The 13,191-nt window shown below is 41.8% G+C and overlaps 2 protein-coding genes across 21 annotated transcripts in view; one reads left to right on the plus strand and one right to left on the minus strand.

The window, feature by feature from the left end:
* Positions 1-4,603, minus strand: part of LOC105758557 (uncharacterized) — a 31,578-nt gene extending 26,975 nt beyond the window's left edge. For 16 of the 19 annotated variants that reach the window (XM_072922404.1, XM_072922401.1, XM_072922392.1 and 13 more), the window contains exon 1: positions 3,102-4,030. In XM_072922404.1, the coding sequence (XP_072778505.1) occupies positions 3,213-3,968 (756 nt within the window). In that variant the 5' untranslated portion in view covers positions 3,969-4,030 and the 3' untranslated portion in view covers positions 3,102-3,212. The other 3 variants (XR_012053057.1, XR_012053054.1, XR_012053055.1) reach the window with 3 other exon arrangements.
* A 1,880-nt stretch (positions 4,604-6,483) lies between these two features.
* The window catches only part of ARID2 (AT-rich interaction domain 2), a 91,479-nt gene continuing 84,771 nt past the window's right edge, over positions 6,484-13,191 (plus strand). The window contains exons 1-3 of one of the 2 annotated variants that reach the window (XM_030263778.4): positions 6,484-6,659; positions 6,820-6,913; positions 8,038-8,135. In XM_030263778.4, the coding sequence (XP_030119638.4) occupies positions 6,568-6,659; positions 6,820-6,913; positions 8,038-8,135 (284 nt within the window). In that variant the 5' untranslated portion in view covers positions 6,484-6,567. The other variant, XM_072922429.1, reaches the window with a different exon arrangement.

A 13,191-nucleotide genomic window follows, 5' to 3' on the forward strand; every position in this document is an offset into this window, starting at 1 on the left:
TTAATTAGTTTATATGTTATTTGGCCAGTATTTATTTTATTTATTATTTTTCAGAAGTGTTCTTCTAGTACATTATATTGAAATGTATAAATCGTCACGTGTATTGTCTGTCCACACATTCACAGTTGCACAAATTATTTCCCTTTTCATTTATGCCCATATAAAAGTTAGGTAAGGCAACTGCTTACTCAGAGAAATTTCAACATAATTTTAGCTACTGTTGACTGTCATTTGAATTGGTAAAAATATAAAAATGAGACAGTGCTACGTGACAATGACATATTGCTGGCAAATCTGCAATACTGAGAACTCTCCTACTAGAGGATTTCACCATTTTTACTTATAAGAAACTTCATGAAGTTATTATGTTTGGTTTTGCTTTAAATTAATTGGACCATCCCCATCCAAGTAAGACACCATAATTCTTAATCTACAAAAACCCTTTGCCAAATTTAATCTGATCATTTCTGTATTTCTGAGCATGGTTCCTTTTTAACATTCAGAAGAACTCTCTCAGTTTTGCATCTCAATCAAACTTTCACACATTCAACCAGAAACATGAATCACACTAGTGCTATTTCAGGGAACAGTGTACAGCTATAGTGGCAGGGGAAGTGTGCCATCCACCAGATCACACTGACACAGAGGTCATCATAAAGTAATGCGTGAGATTAAAAGTAAAGGTAGTTTACTAAGACCAGATTTTTTTTTTTTTTTAAGAAAAAACCTGCACCCATTTGCTGTCAGGACATTAATGACTTCTGTGCCACAGACCAATGTTTGCTAGAACACCAAAACATTTTTTGCCATTGAGGCCCTAATGTGCATTACAGTTATGATAACCTAAAGCAGCATATTTTTTTGTTTGCCTGCAAGAAAATGATATGAATTTGACAATCTTTCTAAACTTACTGCTGAAGTATTGCCAACCCAGAGTGTTAAGAACACCTAAGTCAGGACCCACAAAAGAATTAGGATTTCAAAAGTATAGCAGTTTTGAAATCAAGTGGGAATGCATTTATGTATTTATTTTTACTTCTCCTTCAGTTGCATTTATGGTTTTCCTGCTTTGTGTTTCATACTTCATTGCACAACTGAAAAACCATCAACTATGAAGTGCCTGTAATTTAAAGAGTTTAGATGACCATAAAACTCACTAATTCCAAGAGGTGGACCTTTGTGAAGAATGGCAGGTATTAAAAAATTACAGTACTTACAGATAACATTTTTTAAAGTGTTTAATCAATTTACTTGGGTATTTTCAATAGTGTTTACGTAGCCAAATTTTCCCTCTGTTTTATTTCCTGAGTAGTAATACCATAAAGTTGAAATGAGGAAGGTGCACATCCTGTTGGAAGATTTAGGAGGGTCAGAGTCATAAATTATTTAAATAAACAGCTTAAGAAGGTGGGTCTTTTCAATGTAAAAGTGTTTTTAATTTATTTTTTTTTTTAAGATTATCTAAGCCAACCTTCCTGAGGTAGTTAAGTTCCAATAACTGTACTGAAAATTGTAAATGTGCAGCAGTAGTCTGTAATGCTGGACCTCCACTTTCCCATCTTTGCTATGCTGTTTAGCATTTAATTTCATGTATAAGACCCTTTAGTTATGATTTAATGGGGTACCGTTGAAGACTAGCACTTAACGGTCTATACTAAGTAGCAGAATCTTTACAAGAAACTAGCACACTACAATGGAATAAAGAATTCTGAAGTATTAATCAGTAAGAAGGGGTAGGGCTTACTGGATAAATGCCCCTTGTTGAAGTGTACATTTGCCACAGCAAGTTAAGCAAACAGTGAAGTCTTTAGCCCAGCATATGCAGTTATTCCAATACTTTAACATTTTTTATTAAATATGGTAGAGCTACATGTTGCAAAAATTGCCAACTTTGCATTTCTGATGCTCTCCTCTACTAGAAGTTCACCCTGTAATTCTTGTGCTTATTTTCACATTGCACCTCTATTATATACTAGTCTTAAGAGGATTTTACTGGGTTCTCTAGTCCATCTAATAGGCTGCTTTCAAAAAGGCTGATTTTCAAAAACCATGTATATAGCATATGCACACAAACAAAATTAACTTCAGTTTCTAAGGATTTACAGTTTACTGTTTAATACAAGTAGCATATAGCTAGCGATACTAGTTACACTCACCAGAACATAATGTTGCCACAATTCAAGAGCAGCACAAGCAAAAATGGAAATGAGTGAGACTATTTCACCCACCAGAAAGCAAATGCAGAGTTAGTGGCACACCGACAAGAGCAACTGTGGCTCTCTCTAAAGCAGCAATACTGCAGATAGGTAATAAGCCCAAAATTTAATATTAAAGATTAAAAGGAAAACAAAAAAAAAAAAAAAAAAAAAAAAAAAAAGAAACTGCAACACAGGATACAGCTGCTAGACTAGAACATTCACTTAACATAGCTATACTTAAAAAACTCCAACCAACAGAGAGGCCAAAAACCCATGCAAGCAGCACTGAATAGTGACGATTCAGGTACTGAACCTATCCTGTCTGCAAGAATTCTGTAACATTTATAAACTGAAATTCATTGTATACAGTAACATTTACAAACTGTACAGGTTTTATTTTACAAATAAACTCAAATTGCATTGACAAATACTATAGAGATCAATAAAAGGACCTTTTCCTAAATAGTAAGATTTTTTCCTTTTCCCTATTTTTGATCTTTGACTCTTTAGTATGCAGCAAGATATTTCAAAATTCCTTAATATCAAGGTAATTTTGGTACATTAAAAAATTATAATTTACACCAGAAATAGGTAATTTCCTTTATTTAATACCATTAAAAAGCATGCATATTAAGACAAGTAGATCAGAAAAAAAAATGTCTCAATGCAGAAAAGCCCCTTCTTTCTCTTAAAACGGAGGAGCCCCGTTTGCAAACATGAAACAAACAAACTCGGTGGTGTCATACTAGAATCAGCTTTACAACCTTATCGTAAGGGATCTCCACCTGTTTCAGCTTTAAGCCGAATAACCAAGCTATAACAACCAAGACATCGTTAATGTAAAATAGTAATTATTACCAAGCTAGCATCGCAAGATCAGAGTCCAATACAGACATTTTGTACCTTGGTGCTGGATAATGTTACTTGAAGCATCAGCCTAATAGCCGGTTTATTCATAAGGCACGCACTAAAATGAAACAAACAGTAATTAAGTGCTGACAGTGACCTAGTTAGCTACACAAGGAGCTCGATCGTCCTGTCATTCATTACAGGTTCGCCGGAATCCGACAGGAACGGTCCCGTCCGCCCAGGCAGCACGGGAGCGACACGCAGCGCCCCCCGTGCGGGCAGCGCCCCCCGTGCGGGCAGCGCCCCCCGTGCGGGCAGCGCCCCCCGTGCGGGCAGCGCCCCCCGTGCGGGCAGCGCCCCCCGTGCGGGCAGCGCCCCCCGTGCGGGCAGCGCCGGGCTCCGGCCCGGCCTCGCCAGCCGCTCCCGCAGCCCCCCGGTCTCCGCAGCCCCCGGGTCTCGGGGAGCTACGCCCCGGCCAGGGTTGCGCCAAGGCCGCCTTCCTCGGCCTTCGCCTTCCCCTCCCCCGCGCCGCAGCTCCGGCAGTTCCGCGCTGGGATAACGCAGCCTCTGACTCGCTCCCTGTTCGCCTTCACCTCCCTCTCCTCCCTCCCCCAACGCGCGCGCTCGACACTCTCCTCTCGGCGGCAGGAGGGCGGTGAAATCCTCCGCTCTCCTCCCTCCGCGCTCCGTAACGCGAACGAGCCGCCGCCTTCTGTTCCTCAGCCTCGGCCAAGTCGGTGTTTGTTGACAGGCTCTGCCGGGCACAAAATGGGGCTGCCGCTTCCATGGGCGCCGCCATTTTGTGAGGAGCCGCCGCTCTCCCTTGCAGCAGCCGCAGCCTCGTTCGCGGCGGCCGCGACAGCCCAAGCGCGCCGGAGCGGCGGCTGGGGTCTGTGTAATGGTTGAATAAAGTGACCCCATCTAGGGAATCCCCGGCTGACAGTTACGTAAGGGACCGTGCGCAATTGCTGTGCTTAGCATGGAAACCTACCTAGCCCTGCTACGCAACTTGCCTGTCCTCCCCTCTGCCTCCCTCTCCCCTCACGGAGCGCCCGGGCGAGCGGTGACTCACCTCTGCCGACCGCCCCTCGCGGAGGGGAGACCCCCTGCTTTTAAGGAATTTTTAAGGCATGATTAAAAACCACCGCCCTCCCGTGAAGGGAGTGTCGACTGTGTGTCTGAAAGAGGGATTTAGCCCCCCAGTCGCTTGTTTTAAACCTCTCTGATTTGTAATATCCTGGCTTTGGCAGTCTACGCATACTGTAGCTGAAATAGCAGAAGCTCAGAGTGTCAGAGACAGGAGCTGCAAACCAAGATCTGAAGGTCTAATTTTAGGGGGGAGGGGGGAAGGCTCTTAATGCTACCGTGAATAAGACACTATGCATTTCATACTCTGAAATCCACACAGCACTAACTTTCAGTACAGAATATTAATTTGAAATTCAGGTATTTCTTCGTCCTTCCCCCCAAATCATGAACCCAGGGCAAATCTTACCAAGCTTTATTGTATCTGTCTCTATATTCAAGCTGAAACAACACACAAGTCAAAAGGAAAAAAACATATTATTTGAAAAAAAAAATTGTTTTCTGAAGTTAGTACACAGAGTAGAAAGGAATTGAAGATTTCCTACTTTAAGTGCTCACTGGAGGCCATCATGTGCCATTGATTCTAAAACACAGCTCCTTACTGACTTTCTTGAGTTCTCTTTAAAAAAACCCTAACCCTGTAGGCCCGATCTAGCTTCGGAATCAATGTACAGGTTGTGAGGGGCAAATATTCCTTCAAAGTCTCTTAAACTGGAGCAAGCACTCACGCGTGGCTGTTTGCATGCCAGGGAAGGACAAATGCCCACCTGGGCACCTCTTGCTTTACCTGAGGAGCAAGGGTTTGATGGAAGGCACACTTCCCCCCATGGGCCCTTTCTTCCTCTTGTTTACCCCAAGTGTCACCAACCTCCACTGTGGTCGGCGTGCAGGTCTTCTGGTTTCCCGAGTGGAAAACTCGTCAGGAGGTGAGTGTTTACAAACACTGTGCACCTCACAGGCAGAGGGGTAGCAGCTTGCGGTACCAGTGGGGGCTGCTGCCCATCCAGGGTAAGGGCCAAGACTTTCCTCCTCCATTAATTTTGTGCTCCTCCATTTGTCAATGTACAGAAAGATATGAGCGGCTTAGATTGTATATAGCAGTCTTAAGGCACTTAGATTATAGGCTGTAATATCTCAAGAGAAAGAAGGAGTAAGAAATATTCATGTAGTGACCCTGAGCCTAAGCTCCTGCTGACAAACCTCTCCAGGGCACCTCCTACTCGGGGGAGCACTCAGCATTCTCCTTTGGGGAGTTTTAAAGCCCTCATGCCACAAAATGGGGGTTCCTGCTGCCCCCCTCCCGCCCCCGCCGTGCCATCCGGGGCGACTTCCTGCCCTTGGAAACACCTCGGCCCGGGGGACTCGGAAAGTTTTCCGAAAGTCCACATCCCACCAGTGCCCCCTTCGGTTGTTGTTTTCTCTCCCCTTGAACTCAGGGCGTTGGGTTTAGTCCAATTAAAAAATTCGTCCCCGCTTTCCAAATCCACCTTTCCCGCCCCCCCGCCCCCCCCCACTCCCCCCCCCCCCCGCCGGCAGCCAGCGGAGAGAGGCCGGTCGGCGCGAGCCTGGCACGGGAGGGCCCCGCACCGGCCCCGCGCCCCGGAACAGCCGGTAGTAGCCGTTTTTTTCCTCCCTCTTCTCCCTCTCCCTCGCCTCTTTCCGCCCGGCTTTGTGTGAAGTTTGCGGCACATTGCAGATGAGCCCTTAGCGGCGAGAGGAGCCTATTGTTCCCCGCCAGGAACTGCTTGCTGGGGCTGTGCTAGCTTTTGCCTTTGGAGCTGCCTCCTGCAGTACCGGAACCGGCCTCCGGGGCCCGCTGTGTCGCGCTCTCGTCCAGGCAGAAGCACGGCGGCCTCAGATCTTTTTGTCTGAGCGAGAAGAGAAGTGAATCCCGCTGCCGCCGCCACCGCCGCCGCCGCCGTAGCTGTACAGTGTGTGTGTGTAAGGGAGCGAGCGAGGGAGCGAGCGAGCGAGGGAGGGAGATCGCATGGAGCCGCGGCTGTAACACACACACACTGTCAATACCTCACTCCGGCTCCCCCCCCGCCCCACCACAACAGTAACCCAATTCATTGTGTGATCCAGCAGCACCATGTTGAGTCTCATGTGCAGGCTGGATCGGCTGGGTTTGTGGTGCTGAGAGAGGCAGCAGCCGCGGGAGGAGGAATTACTGAGAGGTGCCCCTCTCCCTCCCTGCCTCTTCGCCCGTGTGTTGTGTGGAGACAGGACTCGCAATTACCACACTCTCGGGGCTCCCTTATTCCTTTTAAACTTTTTTTTAAACAAGCCCCTCTCCATGGCTGATCCCCGGCCGAGCACGGGCACCTGGGTCTCTTAAAGACAAGGAGGAGCCGAGGATTGTTGTTGTTGTCGGCCGTTTTTTTTTTTTTTTGGATTTTTTTTTTTTTTTACGAGAACCTTTTTTATTACAAAAATGGCAAATTCGACGGGTAAAAACCACGCAGACCAGCGGAGAAAGGGACTCGCTTTCCTGGACGAGCTGCGGCAGTTTCACCACAGCAGAGGGTGAGGAAAATGGGGAGATGGAACGGGAGGGGGGGAGGCTTTTAAATCGACCAGATCCAACTTCCAGCCCCTTCCCTGAAGGACACGGCAGCCCCAGTGAGGGGAGAAAAGGGGGCAGAGCTGACAAGTTGTGGTGTTTTGTGTGTATCTCCTTTGGCAGGTCTCCTTTTAAGAAGATCCCCGTGGTGGGTGGGAAGGAGCTGGATCTTCACGCTCTCTATACCAGAGTCACCACTTTAGGCGGATTTGGGAAGGTGAGTGGAAGTTTTAATTTGGGTTTCCCTCCCACTAACCTCTTCCCAAAAGTCTCCTCTGACCCCTGGGGGTGGCGGGGGGAGCCGAGGTGGCCGGGAACCGTCCTATTTAAAGCCGGTTAGAGAAGGTGGGGGGTGGAAGGAGGAAGCGAGCAGATAGGCAGGTTGGTGGCTCGGCCTTGTCGGCGGAGCGATGGAGGGGGACCCGGGGGTACGGCGCGCACCCCACTCCTGCCTCCTCCGCCTCCTCCGGACCCCCTCGGCCATGCCCCCCTCCCGCGGGAAGGCGAAGGGGGAAGCAGGGAGCTTGCTGGGCGGCGAGAGCAGGCTTCTTTCGGCTGTGGTGGCAGCTCTGTGCGTCTCTCTTGCAGAGGGAGAGACAGAGGAAAGAGTCTGAGTGCAGTTTTAGTGCAACTCAAAATTAGCGGGCATGTTTAACATCGATAATCGGCACGGAGCATGGGCTAGGGAACGATCCTCGCAGCCGGGGGGGGGGGCGGGCGCTGCCCTCCGAGCCCTTCCCTGGGAAAAATAACAAAAGGGGCACCCAAGACGGTGTGTAATCAAATAGCCATCTTTAGGCTTCAAGGCTGGGGACAGAAATGTAGGCCTCAAAAGAAAGGCCTCTCTGTGTCTGTGGATCTGTGTTGGGGGGACCCCCTGGGCCCGCGCCCCCGCGCCCCGCAGCCCAGGGGGCGCCCCCCGCCAGCACTTCCCTGCATTATTTTAAACTTCTTTGGGTTTTTAACGGACCGCGTTAGGATTTAAAAGGGGGCGACAGAGGGACTCCCGATTGGTTATTGTCCAGGCAGTAAAAACAAAAACAAACAAACCCCAAAACAATACCACCACTCCCGGCCGTTCCCCCCGAAAAAAATAATGTATATGTTAAAAAATAAATGCAGTAAAAGACCCCTGAGAAGCGGGATTATTCCCGAAAGGGGAATACTATCCACTGTCAGTAAAATATATAGTCCTAAATTCCATACACATTCATGTTTGTTTCTTTTTATATATTTATCTATTTGCTTCATGGCAGCCTGTTTTTTTTTTTGTGATGTTCGCTGTCAGCAACATGTTTACGTGTACGTTGTGTATCTCGGCTTGTGTGTTGTTTTTGACAGGTATCAGAGAAGAATCAGTGGGGAGAAATTGTAGAAGAGTTTAACTTTCCCAGAAGTTGTTCTAATGCTGCCTTCGCTTTAAAACAGTATTACTTGCGGTGAGTGCTATCAAGCTGTTGCAGTAGTATTTTTGAGTGCGGGGTTATATTTAGTTTTCAGTGTGTGGAATAATAAAAATATCCCTACTCTTTTAAAATGTTATAAAATAAAGCAGAAAAAAACCTTGTAATTCCTTTCTCATCTGGTGCAGTGATCAGTTAAAGGTGATTCTGTTTTGTACTTTTTTTTAATTTTACATCTGCAAGCCTTAAACTTTGAAGGAATACCAAGCACACAAACAATATATGTCAGAGGCCATTTTTTTGATTGTTTTAGAGTGACGGCACTAAAGGACTGTTACTAAGAGATCACATTATTGTAGTTACAGAAACTTAGGATAATATTTGGAGCACTGAAATGTGTTGATATTTGTAAATTTGTTTACTGCTTAGTGGGGTCAGATGTTGAATCAAATGTATCTGCAGGAAGGTAGACTGTTGCACAAATTATAGTCTCAATTACTAGCAGCATATATTATTCTCTTTTATTTTAGAGTACAAGGAGCTAAATAATCTTTTTATTACTTGTAAAATATTAAATTTCTGCAGGTTTTAAAAATAAGGTTGCATTCCTTGGAAATGATGCAGATTATTTTTTTGTAATAGAGGTTATTTTTCATTATTGCATGGAGCTCATATTCAATGTTTTAAATTACTATATATGGTACTATTCATTTACTAGATTACTTTAAAAAATAATTTTTATTTAGTTTTAGTGATAATTTTTTTGTAGGAAAGATTTTTAAATGATTGTGTATATAGTTGCTTTAGATGTGTATATATATGGATACTTAGATTTTATTTAGAATTAAGTTAAATGTGTGTTGGTTAAGGAACGTAATTTCTGTTTCTGAATTATAAATACAATATTTTTTTATTGCAGTTAATGATAATATAGATGTGTAGTATGTACAAAATTAGTATGGGCTTTTGGATTTCTGTTTTGGTGAGCTGAGTACACACAAGCTTTATCTGTTTCTAGTTTGGCCTTCTGAATTAGGAAATGCAGTAATTGTACAGGTGCACTTTCTATTGGTTGTCCTAGATTGACTTCCAGCTTGAAGCTGTAGAGTTCATAGCACAGTGGAGCAGTTTCTGAGTTTCAGTGATGTCTGGAAAGCCTTAGCCAGATATTTGTAGTTAGAGATTTTGTTTTTGTTTTTGTTTTTTGGTGATGGCATATTATTGCTTAAGATTCAGGTTAAGAAAAGAAACTACCATTGTTAATTGCTCTGGTAGCATTTATGATTGGTGGCAGGCCTAGAAATTAAGTGTGAAGCTTGCTTTAGGATATCCTTCCGTCTTTTTATTTTTCCCCCCCTCCTCTCCTACATAGTACTGAAATAGTGTTGCTGGAGATTGTCACATCATAGAAAACAGTTTTTTGCTTCTTGAGTTTTTCTGTTGGACCATGTAATTTGTTAGTTGACTAGATTTTACATATAATTACCAAAATGATAGTTTTTTAACCCTTTTATTTCTATTTCCACATTTTTAAAGTGTTTGAATGGCCTAACTTTTTGCAGTAAAAGACCGTATGTAATTTTTGTTTTCATGTGTATTTTGAGAGCCATTATATGCTGTGACAGTTAAGAAGACAATGTCAATTTAGCCTTCTAATGACTATTAATTTTTAATGAGGTATTACTTTTTAAATTAGAATCAGAGATACAAAAATGTTGTTTTTATTATTGGCATCTGATATTGACATGCTTTAAAATACAGTTGTTGAATACATATATAACTGATTACATAAAAATAATTTAAAGGATTTTTGTTTATTTGGAATTTAGGAATAAAGTTGATAAATGGTTAAGATGAAGAATCTTTAAAAATGCCTTTATCATAAACTGTGTGATTAAACCATTCTGAAATATTGTTGGTTTTGGGGTGGACTGATTTTTAGTGATCATTTTGGTTTTTGTTTGGTTTTGTTTCTTCTGAATTGCTGCTTTACTCACTGTTGCTTCTCACATAGTCTAAGTTGGATGTGTTCACAACTGTTTCCCAGCTGAGTTCGCCTTCTTCCATGTGCAGTAATAAGACTGTATGTACATGTCTCTCTGCTAGGTTAACATTAATTTAGCTGTAACCTAGAAGGTGTAAGGGGGACAGTATTTAGTTCTAGGGAAAGAAAAAGTGCTCTAATGATAAATTTGTTAAAAGGGTCTATCTTGTCTGTGTTGAAGAACTTAATCTAAGGTTTCTTATAAGGCTAGATTTGAATGAACTGCTGACCAATTACCCTTGGAAAACAAAAAGTGTGTCTTGTGAACCTCAAGTATGACTATAATCTTGGCCTCACTACTGTAATGACTTTCCGAGCAAATTGAGGCCTATCAACTTTTATTTCAATTTTTATCCAATCACATGTTGTGTACTGTAAAGAGGGGGATCTCCTTGACAGATGGAGTTCCTGTTGAATTCAGAGGGGTTCAGTGGTGTGCATCTACAAGAATATGTTTGCAGATTTGGATTTGGGATGGTATGTGATGAAAGTTGCTTCTTTCTATGGAACATCTGGCATAGTTTGTTGACTGAGATAAGATCTCAAGCTGCATGGACCACTTGCTCATTTTGCTGTGTTGCCACTAATAATACTGCTATTTTTACTTAAAGTTACTATGTAAGCAAATTTAAGAACTGATTTATTTGTGTGAGGTCAGTAGTCTTGTTGGATTGATCAAACTGAATGTTTTGCAAAACAGTCATTGGGTTATGGTATTTCTTGAGGCAGTTCTTTAGGTTTGTATTTATGGTTAAATAACTTTTTCACTTGACTGTCCTGGAATTTTGCTGTGTGTCTTTGGGAATCTATGTTAGGCTTCATTAAAGAAGTGAATGTTTAAGCTTGTGATACAATTCCAGTAGGTTTTATGGTAGGTGATAGTTGAATACATTATAACCTATCTACCCCTTCTCCTTTGCACTGCCCTCTCCCTTTTCTCTCACTGAAAAAATAGGGAAAGTCTGAACCATTCAAACTTAGTGCCTCTGTTACTTTGAGCTGTCTGACAGGTGAAGTAATTTATGCACTGTGGTTCCTAGTGAGCAGTCAAAAGCCACAGTGCCGATAACCATTGATAGACTGTACTTGTTAATGTAGTTCTGTAAGACTTTACAGCAACACAGAATGTAATTCCCTTGGATGTAGTGCAAATTGGATGTTTCACTTCAATTGAGGTGAATTAGTAAAGCATTTTCTAAATGCTTCTCAAAAAATTATTTCATAATGTTAATGAAAATATTTTAGTATGGGTTAATACATGTAAACATCAGTAATGTGGACATAGATTTATGTTTTTGTTGGTAAACAGTCGGTAAAAAGAAAGCTAACTTGGAATATAATCTGTTTTTTATCTTATTGGTAGATTACATTAGAATCCTACAAAGAATTGGGCTGATGTTGGTATAAGGTTCTGTTGGTTTTCGTGCGAGTACAAGTAATATATATATTTCTGTTGTGAATCTTCATCTATTTTGGGGGAGTGAGAGACCTTGTAAGCTTAAATGTATGAATGAAGTATGCTTAACTGAACTGAAAATCAGTTGCTTTTCAAAATTATTTATCTATATTAAGATAAATTATATGAAAGGATTAGTTGTAAGGTAAAATACATTTGTCTTAGTTCTGTGGAGAATTCCTGAAAGGTGGACAGGACATGCATATTGTAAACTTTTGGTAAAGGCAGTAGTAATTAGCTAATAATAATTTAAAGTGAATAAAAATTAGCTGTTGTAAATATTGAGGAAGTAAGGGGAAGTCAAATAGAGAAGAAAGTGGTCAGTCCATAAATGAGAAGTTGCATAAAGTTGTTATTAAGACAAGCCATTATGCTGAATTTCCTGAAATTCCATATATAGTAGGATGAAAAACAGTGAGCAGTTAAAAATCAGAACCATATGAAGTAGGTATTGATGACAAATAGAGGGGGTTCTTGAAAGATCTGAAGATATTTATAAGTCATTTGATCTTCAAGATGCCTCTAAGAAATTAAACAATAGTGCTGATTTCTTATAAAATAAAGGGGGAAAGAAAAAAAGCATGAGCTTAAGAACTAGATAAAAGGAATTCTGTTCTTAGTAATATAATGGCAAAAAAAAAAAAAAAAAAAACACCAGGGAAACAATAATAAGAAGCCTAGCATTTTCTAAGCAAAAATTACTTTAAGAGAGGTTTTTTGTTATTCTTGCTTAGTGTTTAAAATTAGGATCTGACACTGCAACAGCATCTGCACACAGTTCAGTGAGTATGAAGAAGTACAGGATTGGCTTGTTTGCCAGATCTGACTGCAGATTCAAGGCCCCAGTAAATTAAAAGAGTTTGTAACTATAGTAAAATTTTAAATATTTTCTGAAATTCAAATACGTCTCAAAATCTCTTGTTCAGAAATTATGTATGTATATGGATAATCATCTTAATGAAAAATTGGATGAAGGACCATAAACAAAAATAGAACAAAATATAAAGAATAGATGTGGTGAGTCACAGCAGTTTTAGGTGCTAAAAGAGTATCATCGGTTCTTACATATGCACGTAGTAATACAAGTTTAGCCATTTTAGGTATATTTAGTGACTGCTTTGCTTAACTTTATGAGAGGTTGAATGTTACACTTGCAGCATTAGCAAGCAATGATAGAAGAGTTAAGCACAACTCGGGGCAGAAAAGAAAAGGTAATCTAAAGAAATTAGGCACATTGTTGGAAAGTACAAATGACATTTAGTTTGAAAAATGCAAGCTAAAACAATTGAGGGCTCGTAATCCAAAACAGGTATTCATTGTGAGGGAATAACCTGGAAAAGAGTATTGCTGAAAAAGGGATAGGAGTGATACCATAGGCCTGATAATCCTGCCAGTTGTGTGAATCCAACTCCCTTTCATATGAAAGGGATTTGTGCATGCTTCTGACAGGAAGGACAGGCCCCAATTTGAAATATGATATATAGACTTTGTAAAATTCAGAACAAGTTTCGGTTGCATCCACCATGGTATTGAGCAAATATTAGACAAATGGGAGATGGATTTTTGTACAAGATTATGGGACTGTGTTTGGA

This window comes from Taeniopygia guttata, chromosome 1A (genome assembly GCF_048771995.1).
Source record: "Taeniopygia guttata chromosome 1A, bTaeGut7.mat, whole genome shotgun sequence".
NCBI classification, from domain to species: Eukaryota; Metazoa; Chordata; class Aves; order Passeriformes; family Estrildidae; genus Taeniopygia; species Taeniopygia guttata.